Raw genomic sequence first — 12,658 nt, 5'->3', positions numbered from 1 at the left:
ATTGCCCATTCCTAATTACCAACAAGGCAGTTAAGAATCAGTTGAGGAGGAGAGTCTTTCCTGGTAACCTCAACTGGTGTGTGGATTTTAACCCATGCTGTTGGCATGGTCCTGTATCCAAAACCAGATGTCCAGCCAACCAGCTAACGGAGACCCCCCCAACCAATCGAAACACTTTGACCTTTCCAGCCGATATATATAAGATGCTGATCAACAAGTTCTTCAAAGAGAAATGCTCATTTGCCTGATCGCGTCAGCAGCTACTGAGTGACTGAGGCTTGAATAACACAATGTGTGTCTTGTTCTGCCAGGTAACAGCTGGGCAAGGAACAGAAACAGTTGAAGCAAACAAAACTGTGAGCATTTACCGTTCCACTAGCAAGAGATATCTCTACGTCAGTGTGCAAGGAGGTGTAATAGATCCGAGTCGCTCAATTTTTGCAGAAGTAAGAACAGACAGTTTTCATGGTGGTCTCGATGGTGAATATTACTACTACATGGTGAGTACATTCCAACACAGTTAATTCACAAGAATTCAGGTGGCATGGTAGTATAAACATTGTCACGATTAAGAGCAAACTAATTAACTTATAGATCCAATGTCTGTAGTTGCGAAATGGAATCAGACATGAATTTACATATACATAGTCACCATCCATGTGCACCCAGACGTGCACAGATAGATTGTGAGATCATTGCCTCTGCATGTTCTGACAATGTGTTCACGCCCCCGCAGGTCATCAGCAAGGGCAAAGTTCTTAAGATGGATAGAATTCAGAAAGCGGATTTCGTAAAACTCCCAATTGACCTGAGTACCACCATGGTTCCCGCCTTCCGGCTGGTCCTCTACTATTATGCCAATATCGGGGGCAGTCCAGAGATAGTGGCCAATTCTGCCTGGATCGATGTGAAGGATGTCTGTGAAGGCAAGGTGGGAGCATTGACAATAACGTGTGACCTGATCTGAAGAAAGGGTGGAGGAGGAAACCTCAACCTTACTCCACTTACTCTAATGGACAGTAGTGAAAGTGACCAATATTGTATGTTCATCCCCAAAATATCTCAATAGATTTTAGCAACATTGCCTGCATACGGCAATACTATAGTGCAAGATTAAATGACAGGACAACTACTGTTTAAGAAGGACAAATCCAAATGTTGAGGAAGAAATTGTCACTTACATACTAACAGGAAAAGAAAAGCCATATCTATGTTATTCTGTATTTTTTAATTGATAGGGAAGCACTTTTAAAGTCCCCCACCCCAATTGTATGTAACTGTTGCCAAAACAGAAATTGTTGCAGAAAGTCAGCATCTGTGAAGAGAAAGCAGAGTTAATATTTTGGGTCCAGTGACTCTTCCTCAGAACTGATTGTAACTAAGAAATGGTTAGTGTGTGTGCCCTAGATAAGGGGATGGGGGAAGAAAAGGGAATGAGTGGATAGGCCAAGACAGTGCCCAGAGAGAGAGAGAGAGAGAGAGAGAGAGAGAGAACAGCCGATAGGCAGACAAAGAGGTAAATGATAGCAAGTCTGGGAGAGCAAAAAGCTGATAATGAGGACCATTGATGGGTGAGAATAGGTTGGCTGTGCTGAAAGCAGCCCATGTTATTTACAGGGTCTGGAGAGGCAAGATGGGTAAAGAACATGGAAGAAGGTGCTAAGGCTCGAAAATTATTGAACTCGACATCAAGTCCTGCAATGCTATCAAGCGGAGAATGAAGTGTTGTCCTTCCAGTGTCGCTGGAGCACTGCAGCGATCCTGAGATGGAGATGTTGGCCAGGGAATAGGGCAGTGTGTTGGAGTGGCACCAACTGGAAGCTCAGGATCTTTTATGTGGGTGACCCGCAAATCAGTCACCCAGACTGTATTTTGTCTCCCTGCTGTAGGGGAAGCCACATTGTGAGCAGCGAAAGACTAGATTGAGCAAAGTGCAGCGAAACTGCTGCTCCACCTGGAGGGTATATCTGGGGCCTTGGATGGTGAGGTGGGAGGAAGGAAAACGGCAAGTGCTCCATCTTCTGCAATTGCAGGGGAAGGTGATGTGGATCTGTGGGGAGGTCTTGGGAATGGAGGAGGTATGGGCCAGGCTATCCCAGAGGGAATGGTCCCTGCAGCAGACTGACAAGGGAGGGAGGGGAAAATGTGTTTGTTGGTGACGTCCTGCTGGAGGTGGCAATAATGGTGTTTATGATCCCTGTTTGCTTCAATTTGTTTTGATATTTATTTATTTGATAGAATGCATAGGAAGCGAGCTCACCATTGGTTTAACACGGACCACGAACACCAATTGTATCAATGTTGCTGAACTTTGGTAGCACATGCCTTTCCATTTTTCCATTCCTTTTGTTAGACTGCTGCTTGCATAGAAATTATATTTCCTCTAGTTTAAACGAGCCAGGGAAGAAAAGTGACTGAACATGGGGAATGTGTGCTAATATCATTTCACGGTTCTCCCGTGGACATTTTCCTAACTGACCTGTTCAGGGATGTTATAATACACCTTGGGCTTTGGGCCTCCCAACTCAGAGGCAGAGACTTTACCACTGTGTCACACAAACTCCCAGCAGCAGATATTATATGATGCATCGGTTTAGATTACAGCACTTTGGAGCAGGTGGGAATTGAATCTGGGCTTCCTGACTCAGAGTTAGGGACGCTACCAATATACTTTTGATGTGGGCTCGTTATTGCTGTTTCCAAATACTTTTCTTCTTTGAATCTGGGACATAGTGGTTCTAGTGACTTGCTACATTCCTTCAGCTTCATTGAAAACCCTTCAGAAATGACGAAAGCTTGCATGTAGGCGTTACCATGTTTGTTTTGGCATCTCTTCCGCCGCAGTTGGAGAGTCCAAAGAGATTTTGCAACATACCAGCCTTGTATTGGGCTTTGCAGTGGACATGAGTTGCAAGGGGCAATGCTGTGGAAAGAGTAGATCACAGAATAGGTAGGATGGGTTCAATCATCAGTTATACCCTCAGGGGGTTCAGGTTGAAGTCCTACCTGCTCCAGAGGTGTGTATCTCTGAATAGGACAAATAGAAAATACCTACACGCAATACAGACAGAGATAGTAGACAGAGATCCTTGCCTACACGTGTATTCGGTACAGGGATTGGGAGGCCATGTTGCGCTGTACAGGACGTTGGTTGGGCCACTTTTAGATTGCTGCATTCAGTTCTGCTCTCCCTGCTATAGGAGGGATGTTGTGAGACTTGAAAGGGTTCAGAAAAGATTTACAAGGATGTTGCCAGGTTTGGAGGGTTTGAGCTATAAGGAGAGGCTGAATAGGCCGGGGCTATAATCACTGGAGCGTCAGAGGCTGAAGGGTGACCTTATAGAGCTCATGAGGGGCATAGAGAAGGTGAATGGCCAAGGGTAGGCAAATCCAAAACTAAAAGGCATAGGGTTAAGGTGAGATGGGAAAGATTTAAATGGGACCAAAGGGGCAGCTTTTTCACACAGCAGGAGGTACATGTACAGAACGAGCTGCCAGAGAAACTGGTGGAGGCCGATATAATGACAGTGTTGAAAGGGCATCGTTATGATAGGAAGGATTTAGAGGGATATGGGCCAAGTGCTAGCAAATGGGACTAGATTAGTTTAGGATATCTTCTCGGCATGCACGAGTTGGACTGAAAGGTCTGCTTCCATGCTGTACAACTCTATGACTCGATAATGAAAGTTCCGTTAAATGGGCATAAGAGCGTCTTCTTGGTTTCTTTTCTCAGCCAGTATCCAGATTAGCTGAGGAGACTTCGCAAAAAGCAGTGATTTCACCCTGCAAAGTTTTGAGGCTCAAATCTGAAGGGAGAGGAAGTGGGCAGTGGAGATGGTGTCGAGCAGTTGAGCTGGATTTGGCATGGAGGGGGGGAGGAAGTAGAGAATTCCAGAAAATTGCGCCGTTCATTCCCCGATAATCCAGTGTTACCCTGTTGTTTTACCCCAGATTACAATAAAAGATATGCCCAAACAATACAGTCCAGGATCAATGGTCAAACTGCACCTTAATACTGAAGACAGAGGAGAACTTTCCCTGGGCATCGTGGATAAAGCAGTCTATATTCTCAACAGCAAGAATAAACTCAAACCTGCCAAAGTAAGTGAGATGCACTCGGTGGTTCTGCAGTATTCGGATTTTTGTTCCTAAAAACCTTGTCATTGAACAAGAGAAACCTCCACCCTCATTGTATCCAGTTAAAATACCCTCCACTGTGCAGACAAGAACAATGCATTATTTCTGGGGTGCATCAGCCTTTTCTTCGTGTTTCATTTTTGTTTTACTGAACAGCACTGTGACAGAGTGGTACGTTTTGGAAACAGTAGTATGGTTACATTGTGCTGAGATGAACGATTAGCGATCCCAGAGAGTGAATTGGTCCAAGATGTTATTTTTGTGCATGCTGGTGGCTTTTGAGACGATTCGCCTTCCAGTGTCACCCACACAGATACCATGCCCATAAAATGGTAATGGAGCATCTTCATAAATGCCAATTGTCTCATTTGGCATGGTAATTGGGAAAGTCTGAACCTGAAATTGCCAGCTTTGAAACTGACCATTGGAGCATGTGCTTTTCAAGGCAATAATACAAAGGTGCGTCTGTAGTGTCTTCTAACATCTTGATATTCATAAGATGCAATGTTAAGTGAGCTGCTTTTAAGGTACTGGTTAGCTCTAGTTGGCTGGGTTGCTGGTCCATCATACAGGAAAGTGCCAACAGTGCGGGTTCAATTCCTACGATGGCTGAGGTTATCATGAAGGGGTATCTTTCTCAACATCTCTTCTCATCTCAAGTATGGTGACCCTTTGTTTCCTGACTGGCAGTTGTCTCTAATGATGGTGGCAGTTTTACATTCATCTTGCATCTATCAATCACAAGTTATTAATGAGGTGAGCCAAAGCCCAGCATTGGTAAGATTTCTGACTTATAATGTCCAAAATGTGCATTTTTCTTTCTGAACAGGTCTTTGAAGAGATGAATTCTTATGACCTTGGATGCACTTTTGGAGGTGGTGCTGATAGTGTCGGTGTTTTCATGGATGCCGGGCTGACATTTATTTCCAATGCTGGAACATCGGTAATTCGGAATGGTAAGCTAACAAAGCAGAAAATATGTGAAATTCCAGCTCGCGATACATTGTCATCGCATGTGAAAATAACAAACTACAGCACAACATGGTGGTCAGCAACAGACTTGAAAACTGATCCAAGTTATCAGGTAAACATGTAGTGGACAGTTTGGAAGAATGTTACAGGTTGCAGGGGGGACTTGGATAAGCTGCAGAATTGGGCTGAAAGATGACAAATTGAGTTCAATGCAGCTCAATTTTAAGTGATGAACTTTGGGAAGAACAACAGGATGGCAGAGTATTGGATCAATGGAAAGATTCTATTCTAGTGTGAATGTGCAGAGGGATCTTGGAGTCCATGTGCATAGATCCCTGAAAGTTGCCACCCAGGATGATAGCGTTGTTAAGAGAGTTAGGTTCCATTGGTAGAGGGATTGAGTTCCGGAACCGCAATATCATGCTGCAACGATACAAAACGCTAATACGGCCACACTTGGAATATTGTGTGCCATTCTGGTCGCCATATTTCGGGAAGGATGTGGAAGGATTGGAAAAGGTGCAGAGGAGATTTACCAGGATGTTGCCTGGTCTGGAGAGAAGATCTTATGGGGAAAGGCTGAGAGACTTGGGTCTGTTCTCATTGGAAAAAAGAAGGCTAAGAGGGGATTTGGTAGAGACATACAAGATGGTCAGAGGATTAGATAAGGTAGACAGTGAGAGTCTTTTTCCTAGGATGATGACGTCAGCTTATATGAGGGGGCAGAACTACACATTGAGGGGTGATAGATTTAAGACACATGTCAGAGGCAGGTTCTTTACTCAGACAGTCGTAAGGGAATGGAATGTCCTACCTGCCAATGAAGTTAACTCAGCCACCTAGTGAGTTTTAAACAATCTTTGTATAAGCACATGGACCATGATGGGGTAGTGTAGGGGGAATGAGCTGAGAATAGTTCACAGGTCAATGGAACATCAAGTGCCAAAGGGCTTGTTCTGCGCTGTATTGTTCTATGTTCTATGTTCTAATCTTCCCACAGATTTACTTTGGTTGGAAATCCATGGTTGAAGATTTAAGACTCATTACGCAAACATTTGCAGGTGTGGCGTGGAGCAAGACAACTTGATCTGTCATTGTAAAACAAAATCAGATCATTTAAATCCTTGCTATGCAAGTGGACGCCTGGAGGAGAAACCCCAGGTTGGCTCATATGCCTCAGAATCAGTGACAAAGCGATTCTGAAAGTCTCAGCTAGAATTCTGGTCACTACGCCCTTGCAAAGATGCTAAAGTGTTAGAGAGAATACAGAGGAGACCTTGGACAGCAGTACAAGAATTCTCAAGACCAACTGTTCCAAGTGCATAGAGAAACTGAGATTGTCCCTTTCAGGATCAGATTTACCAGGATTATTTATGAGTCATGGAATAGATGCAGGTTGTAGCGTAGAAGGAGGCCATTTCACCCATTGCCTCCATGTCAGCCCACTGCTAGATCGGCCCAGCTCATCCCCTATTCACCCCTCCTCTCTTTACTATCTAATTCACAACACATGTTTTTTACCGAGTTTAGGATTGTACTCTTAGGTGTTTAGAAGATTGAGGGAAGATCTTATTGAAATGTTTGAGATGATTAGGGAGTTTGACAGGGTAGATTTGGAGAGGTTTTTATCTCTTATGGGTCAGTTTCAGACCAGAGGGTGGAATCTCAGTGTAAGAGGTCACCTTTTTGATTTGACTTGATTTATTATTGTCAAACATGATGAAGTACAATGAAAAGTTTTGTTTTGTGTGCAGTGCAGGCAGATCAAAACACGCAAAGATCATACCGTGATTTCAAACATAAAACATAGAACAGTACACCACAGTACAGGCCCTTCGGCCCTCGATGTTATACTGATCTTTTATCCGACTCTAATGTCAAACTAACCTATACACTCTTCATTGTACTATCTTCCATGTGCCTGTCCAAGAGTCACTTAAATGTCCTTAATGTCTCTGACTCTACTATCACCACTGGCAGTGCGTTCCATACACCCACCACACTCTGTGTAAAGAATCTACCTCTGACATCTACCCTAAACCTTCCTCCAGTCACCTTAAAATTATGCCCCCTCGTGGTAACCATTCCATCCTGGGAAAAAAAGTCTTTGGTGGTCTACTCTGTCTATGCATTTCATCATCTTGTGAACTTCTATCAGGTCAATTCTCACTCTTCTACGCTCCAATGAGAAAAACCCTGGCTCCCTTTCTTCATAAGACAAAGTAAGAGTGAAGTAAAAAAGATTCCCTTGCTAAAAGGAATTGAAAGTACCTGGGGCAGTTGGAAATGTGGAATTTGAAACAGAGACAGAACAGCCATGATCTTATTGAATGGTGGAGTAGGTTCGATGAACCAAAGGGTCTATTTCAGTTTCTATTTCCTCTCTTCATAACCTACATTAATAAATTGTAAGAAGCAAATCAATGTATGACGCCATGTAATGACATAAAACCTTTTATGAAACTAGGTTGTGAAAACAGGTAGAGAATCTACAAAGAGATATAGATAAATTAAGTGAGTAAGTGGTCAAACATTTGATGGATGGAAAGTACGAACTTAACCATAGTTTGGTGAGAAAACTACAAAAGTAGCTTACTTAAATGGAATTAAAAATCACACAACAGCAAGTTATAGTCCAACCTGTTTTAATTGGAAGCACTAGCTTTCGGAGCGCTGCTCCTTCATCAGGTGTTAGACGATAACCTGGTGTTGTGTGATTTTTAACTTTGTCCACCCCAGTCCAACATCAGAATCTCCAAATCATATTTAAGTAGAGAAGGGTTGCAGAACTTCAGACGGTTGGTAATAGAATGATCTGTGTGTCCTGGAATGTGTATTATTATGCAATGCAGCAAGTGCTTAGAAAGGGAAATAGCACATTGTTTGCTGTATGGGGAATGCAATGTTCCAGTGAACAAGCTTTACTGCGCTTTTACAGGGCAGTACTGATAGGAGAATATAGTGTACACTCTAAGTCTTCTTAGTTGAACGAGGGGAACGTTCATTCAACTCACTTCTAGGTTAAAGGGCTTATCTGGTGATGAAGGGTTGAAAACATTGAGTCTGCATCCATTGGAGTTCAGAAGAATGAGAGGTAATCAAATTGAAACATTGAAACAGAACTGGCTCAGTTGTGACCTTATTGAATGGTGGAGCAGGCTTGAAGGGCTGAATGGTCTGTTCCTGAATCGAGGGGTGGTCAGCACCAACACCGTGAGAATATTACAATTCCCCATGCTGTGCTGTAAGTAAAAGCAATGGCCATACAAATTGTTTTGTCTTTATCCATGGGAGTACCTTGGACAGAAGGCCATTCATACTGGATTCCCACATTAAGCCTATGTTTGATCACCCCTTAATGATGACCTCTTATTTGCTGACTTTAGAATCCATAAAATCTTCTTTGCACCCACTTCTGCTCCTTTAAGTGAAATTTCACCAACCGTAACTCCAGTTCATAAGGACACACCCAGTCCTTTGAGGGACTCCAATTGCTTTGACTCAAAGTCTCCACCATGCGATGAGACCTTGACATTTGAGAGAATGGAAATCATCCAAAACTCTGCAGTCCCTCCCTTCCCATTTGTTTCTGTCACCCTATTCCCCCCCCCTCCCCCAGTTGGAAAAAAGTTATGAAACAGCAGGAATAATACACAATAGCACAGCTGATACAACTCTGGGTGGCACAGTGGCTCAGTGATAAGCACAACTACATCAGAGCACCAAGGACCCACATTCGGTTCCACCCTATGACAATTGTCTGAGTGGAGTTTGTCCATTCTCCACATGCCAATTTGCTCTGGTTTCCTCCCACAGTCCAAAGATGGGCGGATTAGGTGGACTGGCCATGCTAAATTGTCTCATAGTGTCCAGGGATGTGCAGGCTAGGTGAGTTAACCATGCAGAAGACAGGGTTACAGGGCTGGACTGGGGGAGGTGGATCTGAGTGGAATGCTGTTCAGAGGGTTAGTTTGGACTCATTAGGCCAAATGGCTTTCCCCCACACTGGGGATTCTCTGATTGAACACAGTGAGGAATATAAAGTTATGGCCACAGAGGTAGTGCAATATCAACATTACATTTGAAATTTGAGAGGTCCATTCAGAAGCCTAATGACAGCAGGGAAGAAGCTGTTCTTGAACCTGATGATGCATGAATTTAAGCTTCTGTATCTTCTGCCTGACAGAAGAAGTCGGTACAGATTATATCTGGGCTGGCAGGATTCTTTGATGTTAAGACAGAGGTAAGGGTGGTGGACCTGTGGAATTCTTTAATGCAGAGAGTTATTGAGGTTGGGACATGAAGTAGATTGAAGCCTGAGATAGATTTCTAACCAGTAGGGAAATTGAGGCCTTTGGAGAAACGCTGGGCAAGCAGAGCTAAGGATGATCATATCAACCATTGAATGGTGAAGCAGACTCAATGGGCTGAACGGCCTTCCAGTGTTCCAACATGTAGTCAGGGATTCTCCAGCAAAGGTTGTCTCTGCCTTAACCCCACTCGCAGGGGATATCTTCCAATTCAAGCCACTTACCATACCAAGATATTTTGTTTTCTTATTCATCGGCAACCATAGATAGGCTCTTCTGCCATTTCCCTTCCAATTCTTGACACTGCCGCCAATAGGACCAGTCTTCCCTTCCAATCTTTACAAAGTATGCATTTTCTAATAAAGGCTATGTTCGCAGTAGATCATAGAATCCCCATAGAACAGATGGAGGCTATTCAGCCCATTAAGTCTACACTGACCCTCCAAAGAGCATCCTGTTCAGAACTACCCCATCCTCATATTTCCCATGGCCAATCCACTCTGCTTACAGGTCCCTGGACACTATGGGCAATTTAGCATCGCCAATCCACCCTAACCAGCATATGTTTGGACCAAGGGGGGGGGAAACCGGAGCACCCAGAGGAAACACAGGGAGAATGTACAAACTCCACACAGACAGCTGCTCGAGGCTGGAATCGAACCCAGGTCCCTGGCACTGGGAGGCAGCAGTGCTGACCACTGAGCCACTATGCCTCCCTAGATGGTGAGAAACAAAGCAATAACAGAAGGTTTTTTGTCTGGGAACCAAAAAGTACAGGTTTGAGAAGTTTGCTAAAGGATGAGCAGCACAATGTGAGAGCACTGGTATGGAGAGAATTTTCTGATAATCATAAGTTGTCACGATTTTGGATGCATTGACTGAAAGGGTATTGTATTTTTATTGCATTTAAATTTTAAATGGGAAGTGCACACATATCTGTGATAAAAGACAACTTGCAAGGAAGAAAGCAAACAGAGCGCTGTGAGTATTTGCCACAGAGAGCAGTGGGGACAGAGTCCTTGTGTGTATTAAAGGCCAAGTTACATAGATTCTTGACCAGGAGGGTAATCAAGGGTTAGGGGCAAAGGGGCAGGGAAGGAATATTGCATTAACCATGATCCCATTAAACACTGGAATAGGCCCGAGGGGCTGAATGGCCTCTTCCTGTTCCTATGGTCTCAGGACGAATAGCTCATTCTTTTAAGGAGACGCATGGGCTGGCTTGGCCAAACATCTGCCTACTGTGTTCAATGTGTTGGTAAGCAGACGTGATTCAGACAAGTGGGTATGGATGCAAGGAACGGGGAGGGAGAGCAAGTTGGTAAGGGAACAGGGTGACAAAGGGGTAACTGTGGCCAGGTGGGTGTCAGTGTCTGGTCTGTTGGGTGGAGTACTGCAGGAAAGGGTGGGATGATGCCATGCCAGAGAGTGTGGTAATACCAGTTGGATGGCATGGTGGGTGAGGTAGCAAGATGGGGAGGCTGGAAAAGGTAGATAGGACAACAGGATACATAAGGAGGCAAATTGGATAGGATGCGAGCTGGCAGAGTAGATAGGGCAGCTTGCTGGAGTAGTGGGGTGGGGGGGATGGAGTGAATAGCACCAGGGAGATTAACTTGGGGTAAGCGGGCAGGGAAGGGGTGGAGGCTGATCACATTGAATCAGGTGTAGAGGATTGATGTCAGGAGGGGTCTATTTGGGCATAAAGATGATAGGAGGAGTCAGCTGAGGATAGATTAGGAGCAGAGGTGTCTGGCAGGGCAAGGGGTGATATCAGATCGGGGAGGAATTGGCTGGGATATGATCCAGAGAAGAGTCTGTCATGGAGAGGAGTGAGCTGCCTTGCCCCAGGGAGGAAACTGATGGTTGTCAATCTCAGGTTTGAGTGGTTCACAGGGTCAGGGGTCAGTGAAGAGGAGACGAGACAGCCTTTATGACTGGAGTGTCAGAGATGAAGGAATTTGAGCAACTCTTCGTTGATGTAACCTTTCCGGCTGACCTATTCGGGGAGGATTCCACTGCCCTTTGAACCCGCTCCACCATTCAATACAATCATGGCTGATCATCCTACTCAGCACCCTCTTCCCACTTCCCACCCACCTCCCCGCTCCCCCCAAAACCTTTCAGTCTAAGAACTATATTTTCATCTCATTCTCAGTGAATGTAGCTGAGGAACGAAGCAGGTAACCATTGTCTCTCCCCAGATGCTGACTGGGATTGATAAGCTGATATGAGAGATACTCATATGCACCATGAGTCGAAAAGGTGTCTTATTTCACAACTGGGTTACAAATATTAATATTTCTTTTTAATGTCGCATCTGCGGTCACTACCAACATGAGCTATTCAGATGATGTCTCCTTTATTTTTTCATTAATCCTTCCAGGGTATTCCTGCAAAAAAGATAACGAAAGGAAGAAAAGGTCATTGAACATTCAACAACAGTACATGGGAAAATGTAAGAATGCACTTATATTTTCAACATATGAAATTTAAAAGAAACATTTAAGAGCAGGTTTGCTATGGAATGTATGTAGGTTTTAGCTTAGAAGCTGAAGCACACTGAACCTTTGAGTGAAACATCATTGGAGATGGATTTGTTTTAACAATAGATGGCAAAAACAGATGAAAAGCAACTCTTGGTGAATTGCTACACATTATGTATGTTCCCACTGACCGAGGACTCCAGAACCAGGCATCACAGTCTAGGATTGTAGGGTAGACCATTTACAACTGAGATTAGGAGAAATTACTTCGCCCAGAGAGTGTTGACCCAGTGGAGTTTGCTACTATAGAAAGTGGTTGAGTCCAAAACATTAAATGCTTTCAAGAAGGAGTTAGATGTAGTCCTTATAGTTCCTGGGGTGGCACTAAGGTAGCTCAGTGGCTCAGTGGTTAGCACTGCTTCCTCACAGCGCCAGGGAGCTGGGGTTGATCTCAGCCTTGGGTGACTGTCTGTGTGGAGTTTGCACGTTCTCCTTGTATCACCGTGGGTTTCCTCCGGGTGCTTCAGTTTCCTCCCACAGTCCAAAGATGTGCAGGCCAGGTGAATTGGCCAGGGTAAATTGTCCAGAGTGTGAAGTGCATTAGTCATGGATAAATGTAGGGAAACGTGTCTGGGTGGGTTACTCCTCGGAGGGTTGGTGTGGATTTGTTCAGCCGAAGGACCTGTTTCCGTGCTGTAGGGAATCTAATCTTATGGATAAAGGGATCAAAGGATATGGGGTGAAAGTGGGAAC

General features: G+C 44.3%; 1 protein-coding gene across 2 annotated transcripts in view; it reads left to right on the top strand.

The window, feature by feature from the left end:
• LOC140455402 (complement C4-A-like) overlaps nt 1–12,658 on the top strand; it is a 150,301-nt gene that overhangs the window by 34,352 nt on the left and 103,291 nt on the right. For both annotated transcript variants that reach the window (XM_072550220.1, XM_072550221.1), the window contains 5 exons: nt 312–500; nt 737–931; nt 3,952–4,101; nt 4,967–5,093; nt 11,806–11,877. In XM_072550220.1, the coding sequence (XP_072406321.1) occupies nt 312–500; nt 737–931; nt 3,952–4,101; nt 4,967–5,093; nt 11,806–11,877 (733 nt within the window). The remainder of the gene's footprint in view (nt 1–311; nt 501–736; nt 932–3,951; nt 4,102–4,966; nt 5,094–11,805; nt 11,878–12,658) is intronic.

Source organism: Chiloscyllium punctatum, chromosome 30 (assembly GCF_047496795.1).
Source record: "Chiloscyllium punctatum isolate Juve2018m chromosome 30, sChiPun1.3, whole genome shotgun sequence".
NCBI lineage: Eukaryota > Metazoa > Chordata > Chondrichthyes > Orectolobiformes > Hemiscylliidae > Chiloscyllium > Chiloscyllium punctatum.
Note: the sequence above shows the minus strand (reverse complement) of the source record. Positions and strands in the feature narration are given on the sequence as shown.